The sequence below is a fragment of the Chlamydotis macqueenii genome, chromosome 2 (genome assembly GCF_036417535.1).
Source record: "Chlamydotis macqueenii isolate bChlMac1 chromosome 2, bChlMac1.mat, whole genome shotgun sequence".
NCBI lineage: Eukaryota > Metazoa > Chordata > Aves > Otidiformes > Otididae > Chlamydotis > Chlamydotis macqueenii.
The window spans coordinates 81,027,053-81,040,848 of record NC_141557.1 but is presented as its reverse complement, the minus strand read 5'-3'; the positions used below and the strand labels follow the sequence as shown (position 1 = coordinate 81,040,848).

The 13,796-nt window shown below is 38.3% G+C and overlaps 1 protein-coding gene across 5 annotated transcripts in view; it reads right to left on the bottom strand.

The window, feature by feature from the left end:
* The window catches only part of CDH12 (cadherin 12), a 167,765-nt gene that overhangs the window by 120,640 nt on the left and 33,329 nt on the right, over positions 1–13,796 (bottom strand). For 4 of the 5 annotated variants that reach the window (XM_086741977.1, XM_086741974.1, XM_086741975.1 and 1 more), the window contains exon 2: positions 8,962–9,256. In XM_086741977.1, the coding sequence (XP_086598103.1) occupies positions 8,962–9,256 (295 nt within the window). Of the gene's footprint in view, positions 1–803; positions 826–8,961; positions 9,257–13,796 lie in introns of all 5 variants that reach the window. The other variant, XM_086741976.1, reaches the window with a different exon arrangement.

Here is a 13,796-nt window from a genome sequence, read left to right as displayed (position 1 = left end):
GTGCCAGTGAAACCTTGTACTTGTTTCTTCAGTGAAAAATTATAAATAGAACTAAGCTTATAAGAAAAAAATAGCTCGGTGGCTGGAAAGCCAACTTTAAATTAAAAATGATGTTCATAGCCATGCAGGCAGTAGCTTGAAAAGCAGCTTTTATAAAACATATTTAATGTTTACAGTCATTCGGTGGCTGAGAACAGTAATACTTTTAAAATATGTTTAATGTTTAAAACCACTTGGTGGCCAAAATAATAGCTCTTGCTGAAAAGATATTTAATGTTCAGAGTCATTTTGTGGTAAGGAAAAAGCAACTTCTTCTTAATTTGTAACATTTACAGCTGATCAGTGGCTACTAAAACTATCAATACAACATGTTTATGTTTACAGATGCTATGTGCCTATATAAAAACAATTCCTACATCTCTCAATACTACACTGAAACATGCCAATACCTTTCCCTCAGCAATAGTATCATTGACAAAAAAATAACACATAATCCCAACAACTCTAATGCAATATATCTTGAACCTAAAGATGATGATGCAAACCACAAGACAGTACCAATAGTTAAAAAGCTTCTCCTTATATACTAAAAGAATTAATACTCAGCACCACTAAAATGACCAACGTATACACTTAAAGCAAAAACAAATAGCATAATTTTAACAATGAAAGTATGGATTGTTTAACCTAACAGAGGAGTCTGCATCAAAAGATGTGGGTGTGATGAAATATTAAATGTTATTTGATTTAGGCTACTGAGCTGCAGTAAAGTCAGTGTGTGAATAGGAACATAACGGCTTAACCTACTGTAACACTAGTTCCTAACTTCACTCACTTCCAGGTAAACACAATAAAGTAGGCCTGGATATACATGAAGTAAGACTCAAATGCTTTGCATGAGTTCAGCACTGCTACTGACACAAACTGTGACACCAGCTAGCAGGAAACATTTATCCAGCATCTCACCTTTTTAGCAGTAAAAGCTTGTCAGACATTTTCCTGTGTGCATGTTTGCAGGATCCCGTTTGTCACATTTTTCATTTTACATAGGTTCTCCCAGCTAACAGTATTTGCCAAATTTCCTTGTTTTGACGACAATTTCCAACAGTCGAGGTGTATGAAATGAAACTCACAGTGAGCATGATAATAGCTGCAATCCTTTAACCAGCAAGTCTTGGTTCTCTGCAGTTTTCTTCCTCCCTTTTGATCTAAAAGGGCTTTTCACAGTAGTTGAAGCTGCCTAGGTTACCTAGTCATCTATCACAATGTCAAGAAACATTTTTGTTTGAAAAGCTTTTACTGCCTACTTTCAATTTTCTCTCAACATCTCAGTGTTGGTTTTTTTTTTTTTTCATTTTTATTTTGTTTTGCTTTGTATTTTTATTCAATGCTCCTTATAGATGGGAAAAAACTCTTTGACAAAAGGCTAAGCAGCCATAACCTGCCTTTCCTTCTGCTCCTTCCTTACAACTCACTTTTCTCTAGAGTGGCTATAAAACTTAGGCTGATGATCAGTGCAATATTTGTTTCTTTTCACAATTAAAAAAAAATGAATCAAAAAGACAAGATCCATAGTTAACAAAGCAATTCTAAGTAAGAAACCACTGAAAAAATCAACTATGATGGGTAAACTGTCTTCTGACATAGCCCCAGGATGGAGAACTGAAAGACAGTGACAGCACATGAGTTTTTCTGAAAAGCAGTCTGTATGACCTAGGGTACCAGGTCTGAACCAGACAATGGACAAATTTGGACACTCTGTAATAAAGTACCAAATTCTATGACATGTGGATATGATCCTGCAAGGGAGAAGTCAGTACAGTTTTGTGAAAGGAAGCCACTCTTCATGGCTGGTAAAATTATTGGGTGAACCAGTGGAGTATATAGCTCTAGATGACTTGCATAGATAAACAAAATCTAAATTTCCAGAAAGCTTTCAGCAAGGTTCCTAAGCAAATACTCTTAAAGAAAAAAAATATTAAGAGTGAACCGCTTTTTCTAAGATAATATCCAAATAAAAATAGAAATCAAATGGTAGGAATAAATTGCCAGTCTTTATATGAGAGGGAGGTTGCCACTGACATCTCACTTGGATCTGAACTCACAGCTTGCCAGTAAAAGAGAACATATAAGCAGATGACAGCTTGATAAAATTAAAGCTTGACTGCAAAGTGTTGCAGGGGGATCTTAACGTAACAAGTAACTGGAGACAGGGGATTTCACACTGAGAAATACAACGTAAGAAGCATGGGAAAAAAAACCACCTTATCAGTCATTTCACAGAGGTGGGTTGTAGCTCAGTCATCTATTTACTCTTGATCCTGGGATCACTGTGGAAAATCCTCCAAAGTTTTAATCTCAATGTTCAACAGTGGACAAAAACCAGAATTATTATACAAAGAAAAGAGAATTAACAAGAATATTCAAGATATTTTTACATTGAATATGACATCCAGTTCCCATCATTGTCTCTAAGGACTCTATGACACCAGAAAAAAAGCATGGAGACCAGGGTGGAGACGGAGGAACGGCAGGCAGGGATTGACAGATTATACTGTCAGTTATCTCTCCGTGAGTGTGTGTAACACTATTCAAAAATCTCTCTGACCTCTACAGATTCCCAAAGATTTCCGCAGCAGCCTGGGTATGCTTTTGGAAGTCCTTAAAATATATTGCCAGAAGCTAGGAATCTATATCCAGGGAAGCATCTCTCAGTATTTGTTCCAATACCTTACAGTCCTTCCTCCCCCAGCCTCTGCTCAGTGTAAGCTTCAGGCTAAGCTCAGGCACACAGGGCTAAGCTTTTACCAACCAGAGCACAGGTTCCTACCAACCAGTTCATCAGGTTAGTTTTCTATACATTGCAATCATAGAATCATAGAATTGTTAGGGTTGGAAGGGACCTTCAAAGGTCATCTAGTCCAACCCCCCTGCAAGAAGCAGGGACATTCCTGACTAGATCAGGTTGCTCAGAGCCTCAGCCAACCTGGCCTTGAACGTTTCCAGGGATGGGGCCTCCACCACGTCTCTGGGCAACCTGTTCCAGTGTTCTATAACTCGCATCGTAAAAATTTTTTTCCTAATTTCTAATCTAAATCTACCCCCCTCTATTTTAAAACCATTACCTCTCGTCCTATCGCAACAGGCCCTACTAAACAGCCTTTCCCCATCTTTCTTGTAGGCCCCCTTGAGGTACTGGAAGACGGCTATCAGGTCTCCCCGGAGCCTCCTCTTCTCCAGGCTGAACAGCCCCAACTCTCTCAGTCTGTCCTCATAAGAGAGGTGCTCCAGCCCTTTTATCATCTTCGTGGCCCTCCTCTGGACCTTCTCCAACTGGTCCTTATCCTTCTTGTGTTGGGGGCTCCAGAACTGGACACAGTACTCCAGGTGGGGTCTCACCAGGGCAGAGTAGAGGGGGAGAATCACCTCCCTCGACCTGCTGGCCACGCTTCTCCTGATGCAGCCCAGGATGCAGTTGGCCTTCTGGGCCGCAAGGGCGCATTGCCTGCTCATGTTAAGCTTCTCCTCCACCAGCACTCCCAAGTCCTTCTCCTCAGGGCTGCTCTCAATCCATTCCCCGCCCAGCCTGTATTTGTGCCTGGGATTGCCATGACCCAGGTGCAGGACCTTGCACTTGGCCTGGTTGAACTTCATGAGGTTGGCACAGCCCACCTCTCCAGCCTGTCAAGGTCCCTCTGGATGGCATCCCTCCCTTCCAGCGTGTCGACGGCACCACACAACTTGGTGTTGTCGGCGAACTTGCTGAGCGTGCACTCTATCCTTTAATATTAAACTACATTGATGGACATATTAAACATATGTTCCATTTGTGAATGCATATACGTAAGTCTTTGTCAATGTTTAAATATAAGCCAATTAGGTATTCACTTCAGAAGGAAAACTGCCAGAAAACTTATAGACACTATTTTTAGGCTGCCAGCACCATGGGAAGAAGTAGCTGCCTTGCGCCACAGAGGATACTTGTGATATCAACTTTCTGGTATTGTTGACCATTTTACTGTTACAATGTAGTGTTACAATTGAGGCAGTTTCAAATAGAATATTCAAGCCTAATCATTAATTCAGCTATTTAATGTTAACATATTCCATTACTTGTTAATTAATTACTAAAAAGGCAGAATAATTGCCACAGTGATCTGGAGTCTGTAGGGTCCCCCTAAGAAATAAGGAGTTAATCTAGTGGAAAGGTATGAAATGAAATTACCTAGGAAACAACATATGGAATCTATATATTATGGAATTGACAGGTTTAGTAGAGCCCTACCTAGTCTGTGTATAAGCATATACATGTGTATATATATATAAGCATATATATGTGTATAGAGGAGTAATGGAAAGACCGTAGAAAACAATTAGGAGAATGACAGTAAAAGTTATAAATTTGTCATGTGTAATATATATGATCAATTAAAATCAGCATAGTTAGTGAAAGAAATGTATGAGAAATACAGATGCATTTCTGTGCACTTTTTTATGTACAAATATATAACAAGATATTTAATTTAATGTGTGTTTAATGCTGGTATGCCCCTACTCTCAGTCATCTGAACTGATAGCTTTAATAAGGGGATAACCTTGTTTTAAACTCATCATATATTTGCATGCATACGTGAGCTATGTTGCAACAGAAGCTGGCACAGCTGCCAGAAGCAACAACACAGTTGATTAAAATATACTTAAGGACAACATATTTTGCTAATCCTAACTTACAAGTGGTGAAATTACAGCCCCCTTTTCCGTCCTCATACATAAATTTCCATTTCTGGTTTGTTCTACATTTTGGAACTCTTATTAAATCAAGACAACATTTTCAAATAAAGATATTGGTAAAACAAATCAAATAACAGAAAAAATATATCGGAAGTCCAGCTCTTAAGCTTTTCTAAGTCTCTTATTAGGCATAGGTCAACAGTATAGCAATCTCTGTTCTTAAAATATTACTTCTGCGTTGTAATCTGACTCCATCTGCTGAGTTTCTCTGCAGGGAATTTCACATCATTGTCCTTTCCAAAATAATTCTTCACCATAAAGTATTCTGCATTCCATTTATTATGTGAGCAATAGTGCCAACTTTGGAGGTACCAATATCCTTCCACAACAACACAGAAACTAGACATACTTAGAAAGTATCAGAAATAGTGGAAGTTATAGCTGGGTACCGTACCCTGCATGTTACAACAGTCGGTAATAAAGGGGCTTTTCAAGAGAAGGTCTTTTTTATTTTTCATATCTGTGATTGACTATCCTCTCAATCATACATGAGCAGATTACAGTGCATGTATGAAAGGAGAGAGGCTAACTGGCTGTTCAAGCATTTGGCATAAACAAGGTAGGCATCCTAGTTTGTCATGGGCTTAAATTAAGAGTTTTAGAACACAGTAAACATCCTGCTAACATATTTTTTCTTAGTAAAAAGCATATGAAGGAATTTGGCTCCCAGTAAGGAATGCACCACTAAGTAAAAATGGCAATCCTAAAATTATCTCTTCAGAAAAAGCTAAGAGACATGCATCACCATAATCTTTTTTTAAGGAGTGGTATTGATTGAAGGAAAAACAAATAAACCCCAGTGTACAGAAACTGTAGGAGAAACTTAAATATAACCTCAAAATTAATTTGAAGGGAAAAAAAAAACCATGTCCACCTAAAATATGCATGGAAAATTACATAACAAAGTTCTTAGCAAATCTAGCATGAAAAACTTGGATATGACAGCTATGTCTAAATCATATCTATGTGCATAAAACTAGATCCTGCAGATTCTACACATTTCCATCTTCTTGTATCTTTTCCAGCAAAAAAAAAAAAAAAATCACCAAAGTCCAGGATAAAGTTGCCATGCAATTTTATTAAAACTCTGTGACTGGAACTCTGAATCTGAGGAGGAACGCTATGGCATTTTTTTAGCCACCAAAGCTTCAGTGACAACAATTAGTACGAAGTCAGAGATGTTACAAAACTGACAACAGTGCAGCCAACAAAATTTCTAAATTGTGTATAAGGGGTCTGAAGGATACTTTTCTTCACAAGAGTTCCCAGCCCCATGCAATCCTCTCTTCAACAGATTGTTGTACCTTAAGGGTGTTTTATACAATTCACTTTATTTTACTGTCCAAATAGAATATATACTGTGTGTTTACATTAGGTGTTAAGTCTCTACCCATCTATTTCAACATGAAATTTAGCATCCATGTTTTGCTCCTTATTACCAGTAACCTTAGGATAAACTACCAAATTGAGTAAGCCTTTGCATGTGAGTGTCATGCAACGATATAAGACAGAAAGTCACTGATCACAAAAGCTTGTCAGGCTCATAGAGGTGGCTATTAAGGGAGAAAAAAGTCATGTTGTAGTGCATTTCCCACAATGGAAACAGTGTGCACGAGTGCAGTTCATAATAAATACTGTTCCAAAAATAGAGTAAACAAAGTTTAGGACATTTGGGAACTGAAAACTGGCAACTAGAAAATGAAAGAGTGAAAAATTAGATAAGAGGAAGAGTTTATCAGGGGTTTTGCCTAAGCCAAGACAACCATGTGCTGCACCAGCTAAAAAATCAAAGTGATTTTCAATGTCAGCCTCAGGCAGTGGTAGGTCTAGACATCTCTATAGGTGCAACTAAACAGTACTGATGATAGGGAGCAGTAGCTTTAGATCCTCTGAGAAATCTGTGCTTGCATAAGGTAGCAAAAGCATAGATAAGAGAGAGCAAGAGAGTGGAGAGACCTTCATCAGAGAAAGCATGACCTCCTGGCACATCACAGGCAACAGAAGGCATTTCTGGGTATTTTTGCTGCAAGACAACCCAATAGCAAAAAATGTTATCTGCTTTAGTAACCACTAATTGGACCTTAGACCTCCATTTAGGACACTATTTCCTTGCCTTTTCTTTTTTGATCAATTTTCATCCATCTTTTATTTTTCTTGTAGAGGAAATAAAAACTGTTATGAATAAATGTTCTAGAGGTAGTCAATGTGACTAAATAAAGTGAAGATCAAGAGGACATATTTTTGCTATGGCATCTACTGCTGTTTTCCAAAGGAGAATAAATTGAAAAGTATTTATTTTAAAATGCTGTGTGCATGATACAGTATACTCAGTTGCACTTCATTTAGTCATGCAACTCCCAGTCAATGTAAAGCCCACAATGCATGGCACACCTTGAAGAGAGTTTCTCATGAAATAAAATCACTGTTAGCATTTTGTCTTCAACTGTACACAGATATTTATGAAAATGAAAAAGGAAGATGGAGGGAGAGCAATAGAGTGAGAAAATGAATGCATGCACTGCATTCCACTGTGTAAATAGCATTATTCATTATTTTTCTCATTTCTCTCTGATCAACTCTTAAAAACAATTTAACAACTAACCATACATTCACTGGTGAGAAAATTGTACTCTGAACTTGCCATAGAAATAGACTTGAAAATATAAGAAATGTTTTCCATCTATAAATAATATAATTGTAAGTAATATTACTAGAAGAGGCAACAGCAACAGTGCACCTATACAGTGAATCCATAGATGCACTTCTATGGGTTACTGCAGTGAACTCTTCTCTACAGGTGTATGAGATTAGCATGATCATGTCTACAGGTCTATGCATATCACATTTTATAACATTCCATCACTCTTATCACAAAATTTAAAAAACTACCTCATTAATTCCATGTAGCAACTTATATAGATAGCTAGTTGCCTTTCAGATTGTCTTTCCATTTGTCACCATCTGAGCTGCATAGCTGAAGGGGCAACATGATCCCTCTGTCCATTTCAGAGTCAGAAAATTCTGAAACTGTAAGCAGCTACAAGGAGTATTAAATGACTAGTACTGGCTTGTGAAGTACCAGGAAAAGACAGCTTAGGCGAGAAAGAAAATGGCAATAAGCTGAAACTAGCACTGGGAAGTTAAAGGCCTCTCAGCTGAGAATGAATTAATTTCTGGTGCCCGCAGGGAAGCCCAAAATGCCATCTGGCAGCAGGACACAGGCAGCGTGCTTGTGTTGCAAACACACTGCTCAGGACAACTGCAGAATCAGCCATCAGGCAGACTCGAGGGGCCCATTTAGTCTGTTCTGCTGTTCCAAAGCAGGATCAACTCTCTTTATGTCTTTCTTGGCAAATTTCTATCATGTTGTGAAAATTCTTCAAACAAAAACCTGTTCCAGTGCTTCAGTATCTTTACTACAGTCCACCTTTCTGTGGAGAGAAAATTATTCCCTCCTCTGTACTCTAGCTTTTTGTAAATTTACCATGTTTCCAGTCAGTCTTCTCTCATTTTTTTTTTTTGACCTAAGAATCCAATGCACTCAATATTTTCTTGGACATTATGTTTTTGAGACCTCAAGCCAGTCTTGCTGAGCCTCTCTAACTCCTGTTCTTGCATTGTGGCTAGGTGAGAGCAATCCTTACTTTCAGCACCCACAGTGTAGGAGGAATTGCATAAAAAATTGTCTCCTAATTCATAATTAGAGGATCATGCCAGTGCTGTAGGCATTTAACAGCCACAAAGACAAGAACAGTAGATGGCAAGATGCTGTTGTACTATCTAATTTTGTACAGAAAACAGTCAACATTAACTAGGGAGAGAAGGGAACACACTTCATTATCACGTGAAATAACAGATTTAGGGGTACACAGAACCCTTGGATCTTAGAACACCTGCCTTGAATATCTTTCTTTTCCTCCTCCTGTCCTCAGAGACTTAAAGTCACAAGCACTCATTTTGCAGATGAATGAGTTTCTAAATCAGCAAATACAGCTAAAACAAAACTATAATCTGTATATTTCTATGCACAGAGTGAGACATTTCTAATAATAGATTTTAGAAGTTATATTTTCATTTCAGCCTTCTCTTTCTTTCCTCAGCAGGAAATGCACATTGAGACAATTAAGTAATATGCAATTAGTTATCGAGTGTTTACAACATCTTACTCACCCACTGGAGACATTTCTGGGACACTGGCAACATAAGGCCCATCCAGGAACTTTGGCTCATTATCGTTAATGTCCTGCACTTTGATGATGAATTCTGATTCAGGCTCTAGTGGTTTCTTGGTGTCAACATCCACAGCCTGAGCCCGGAGCGTGTAGAAAGGTTTTTCTTCTCGATCTAGGCTCCTTATAGCATGAATATCTCCTGTGGTCTCGTCAATGGTAAAAACCGTGCCGGCACCATCTCCTGAAAGCGTGTATTTAACAGTGCCCACTCCCTTGTCCAAGTCTGAATGAAGCTTGAGAACAAAAATTAAAAAAATGGGGGAAAGAACATTAATGGCTTTTTCTAGACTGGAAGGTAAATATTATTGTTATTTTTTTCTCTTATGTAATAAAAGATGTTAGAGTAACCAATTTCATAAGTCCCTAACTGCCTCTAATTGCATGGAAAAAATGTAGATAGCATGTTACCTAATATTTTTACCCCCATCTAGTATCCAACATAGAGAACATTTCAAAATTCTACCTGTTTTCTCCAACAAATACCCTTCACTACTGAAACTGCAATGAAGCAGGACTTTGGATTTGTTATAAACTGAAATTTAAGACAAAGGATGGAAAATCACCAACAACCACATCAAACAAACATGAGATGACATGAGAGAGTGCCAAAAGCTTTCACAGACTTTTTGGTTTTCAGAGAAGTAGAAGGGAACTGCCTAATTTTCATTTCACACAGAAGAGCTCGATGGAATCCTAAACTCAAAGTCAAACCTGGTTTAAAAAAAAGACAATATATACCTCTTAATTACACTAAATTATAAACAGAACTAAAATTTCTACACATATTTGATTGTTTCTGTCCTTTCTGAGATAACCACATTGCAGGCAGTGTGAAGCTCAGAGTTCTCTTGCTCACTGGAAGAATATAGAACTCTGTCATTTCGGCCTTAGCTCGATTAATTCTGCCTTAAATACCAATATACTCATTTTCCAGGCTGTTAGTATGTTAAATCTCTATTGCTAATTTGACAAAAATTACTTGAATACAAGTTCTTGGACATTTTTGTCCATTTGATCAGTGTCTCTACTACTATAATGTGGTCTTAAACACTATTTCAAATACAAGAATTTTTGAATTCAAAATACAATATCATAGAATCATAGAATCATAGAATAGTTTGGGTTGGAAGGGACCTTTAAAGGTCATCTAGTTCAATCTCCCCACAGTGAGCAGAGATACCTTCAACTACATCAGGTTGCTCAGAACCCTGTCCAGCCTGACCTTGAACCTTTCCAGGGATGGGACATCTACCACCTCTCTGGGCAACCTGTTCCAGCACTTCATCACCTTCATTTATTTTATTTTTTTTTCTTTATATCTAGTCTAATTCTACCCTCTTTTAGTTTAAAACCATTACCCTTTGTCTTATAGCAACAGGCCCTGTTAAAAAGTCTGTCCCCATCTTTCTTATAGGCTCCCTTTAAGTACTGGAAGGCTGCAATAAGGTCTCCCCGGAGCCTTCTCTTCTCCAAGCTGAATAATCCCAACTCTCTCAGCCTGCCCTCATAGGAAAGGTGGTCTAGCCCTCTTATCATTTTTGTGACCCTCCTCTGAACCTACTCCAACAGGTCCATGTCTTTCCTGTGCTGAGGGCTCCAGAGCTGGACGCAGTACTCAGTATGATGAACTTCTTTCTCAGATGCCTTTACCTGTTTCATGTTCATCTTTTAAATACATCTAAAAGTTTTGAATAGATATTCAAGGTTACATCACAGATGCTGAAATAGCTTTTAAAATATTCTCCCGCTTGTCCCATCTAATGAGGACTAAAGAGATCTACTATAATGGACACAGGTTGGAATGGAGTTATCAAAAGTTAATTCCCCTAAGCAGCATAGCAAAGCGGTTATGGATATAGGCTTTATTTACATGATGTACTGCCCAAGGTGAAACACGATAGAGGAAACATGGGACATGAAAGGAGATTATGAAGAAAATGAATTACTGAGAAACAAAGTGGTTTTGTTAATGGGGCAAGAAGCTAAGCTATAGAGAAAGAGGTAAAGCCAATTATTGTATTGAAATTGAAAATAGGTCCTTGTGACCGTGGAAGAGGTCGTGGTTTGTGGGACAGAGTGAATATGAACATAGTTTCTTCTTTGTCTACTTTTTCATCTCATCATGCCTGCTCACTGAATACGCTAGATTTTGATCTTTCATCTAGCTGCCCCCTGCATGTGATTTAAAATTATTTCTCCAATCCCAAGTAAAGCATTTTGCTTCTTGAGCATTGATTCACTGTGGAAAGATTCAAAGGAAGTTAATTTTTATTTCCTCCTGGAGTGTTAAATATTTCCTTGCTTGTAAAATGAAAAGATAATGCAGCCTGAGATAATTACTGCCTATTTCTTCCTCATCATTTTAATTTAAGTGGCTTACAAGTTTCCCACTGTTCCATTATACCTTGTTCAGTTAAAACTTAGTATCTTCCTTCCATTATCATATAGACCTACAGACACACATAGAGTGAAAAAAAAATTCAAAATGATGATGAGAAAGCTCAAAGAAAAAATGTTAGAACTTAATAGAGGGAACCACACCATTTTCTTACTTGTGTCCCCGTATTAAATAAAATATGTCTCGGCTTTGTTGTGAAGTCTACCTTGTTGCATACTCCCAGAAGTAAGGATATCACAGAGCAAAAGAATGTGGATTCAAAGCAGGGATTTGTAAACAGGGAAGCATGCCAAGAATATTGTCTCTACTCCCATCTACTGTCATCAGATTTGGCACTAAAGCTTCAATGATTGAGTGTATTTCTGATTGCCAGCTGGAAGGTTTATGTTCAACTAGTAACAAACCAGGCTGTACTGCATATGTTATCTGAGCACTTGGATTACACTAGAGAGAAATATTAGTTACTTCACCTAGCTGGGGAAAAAGTTAAAAAAATATAACAATAAAAGAGCAAAACAAGGGCTCCTAAATAAAGGAAGAGTGAAATACTAAGACAAACACAAGCATAGCTTTCTTCAAAGGCATTCGAGTGAAAAAGCTTTATAACTGGTAGCATTAGCAATTCTACAGTTACAAATGTCTTTACCACGTTTCACAATGATCTTACTGTCATCACGGAGACAAGGTGGGATGGCTTCTATGACTGGAATGTTGGAATAGAATGATACAGGCTCTTTAGGAAGGACAGGCAGGGGAGATGAGGAGGGGGGTCTCGTCCTCTATGTCAATGACCAGCTGGAGTGCATGGAGATATGCCCTGGGATGGATGAGGGGGCAACTGAGATTTTCTGGGTCAGGATTAAAGGGAGGACAGGGACAGGTGACATTATAGTGGGAGTCTGTGACAGGCCACCTGATCAGGAAGACCGAGCAGATGAGGCCCTCTATAGACAGATAGCAGCAGCCTCACGGTCACAAGCCCTGGTCCTCATGGAGGACTTCAATCACCCTGATATCTGTTGGAAGGACAACACAGTAGGGCACAAACAATCTAGGAGGTTCCTGGAATGCATGGATGATTGATAACTTCTTTCTCCAAGTGACAGAGAAGCCAAAGAGGAGAGGTGCTATGCTGGACCTTCTTCACACCAACAAGGAGGGGCTGGTGGGGAATGAGGAGCTCAAAGGCAGCCTTGGCTGCAGTGACCATGATGGAGTTAAAGAACATTAGGGCAGTGAGGAGGGTGCACAGCAAGCTTTCTGCCCTGGAGTTCAAGAGAGCAGACTTTGGCCTCTTCAAGGACCTGAATATTAAAAAAGACACAAGGTTTTGGAAATATGAAGAATTAATTTCTAGTTTTGCTCAAATCTGTGCTGTTATTCTCACTGCCTAAGGAACACAGAGTTTAGTGTCAGATCTTTGGGCAAACCTGCCCCAAGTGTAAAATTAATGATTTCTTGCAGGAAACTCTGTTAGTGCAGAAAATCATGAATATTTTTTCTGTGATGGCAGATAAAGACACATCATCCCATAATTCTTGATGATGTGTCCAAACAACACATACGACAAAGGAAATGACTGATAAAAATCAATTATGAATAATAAGATGGAGAATATTGTGAAATATATTGTGTAAATCTATGCAGAAACTATGACAGTGTTCTTGAATCATATTCAATACCAGGTGCCAGACTGAGTCAGTCTACAAGCCCGTGTGATCCAGCAATCTGCTTCAACTTATAACTAGCTGAAACTAGTTTGCTTTGGAGAGAATTAAAAAGTCAGTGACAACTCGCTACAAGCACATCTGGAATAAATTATTTATTCAGTTCTTCAGGCAGTTATGTCCAATTCCTAATAACAAATATGATTATTCATATTTTAGCAATAAACTGCTTCACTACCTTGCTGCTTCAATAACTCAGTGTTATTAAATCTGTGCCATTTTAAGAATTCATACACCTGCACAAATGACTTGATATTACATATGAAACCACATGAAAGATAAAGAAATGCATTAGATAACATACTTCAATACCTGCTTTATATTCCTAGCTAAATTCAACATTACGGTAGTACGGATCAGAAATATTTGTTCCTTGGTGCTGATTTGCTCCTCAGTATCCTATGCATCTGATCCTCAACTGTACGTCTCTTTTCTTAAATACTCCAATGGCTTGCACTAATGAAGTTACAATTATTTGGAAAGTCAAATTTATAAATTCACAGCCATAGGTAAAGAAATCAGAAGCAAAAGAAACTTAACAAATTGGAAGATAATCTAGCCTTAAAATGAAGTAATCGCTATACCCTCACAGAGCACACAAGAACAAGGGCTATGACATTCACCAGGAGTATTACAGGTATTGAAAAG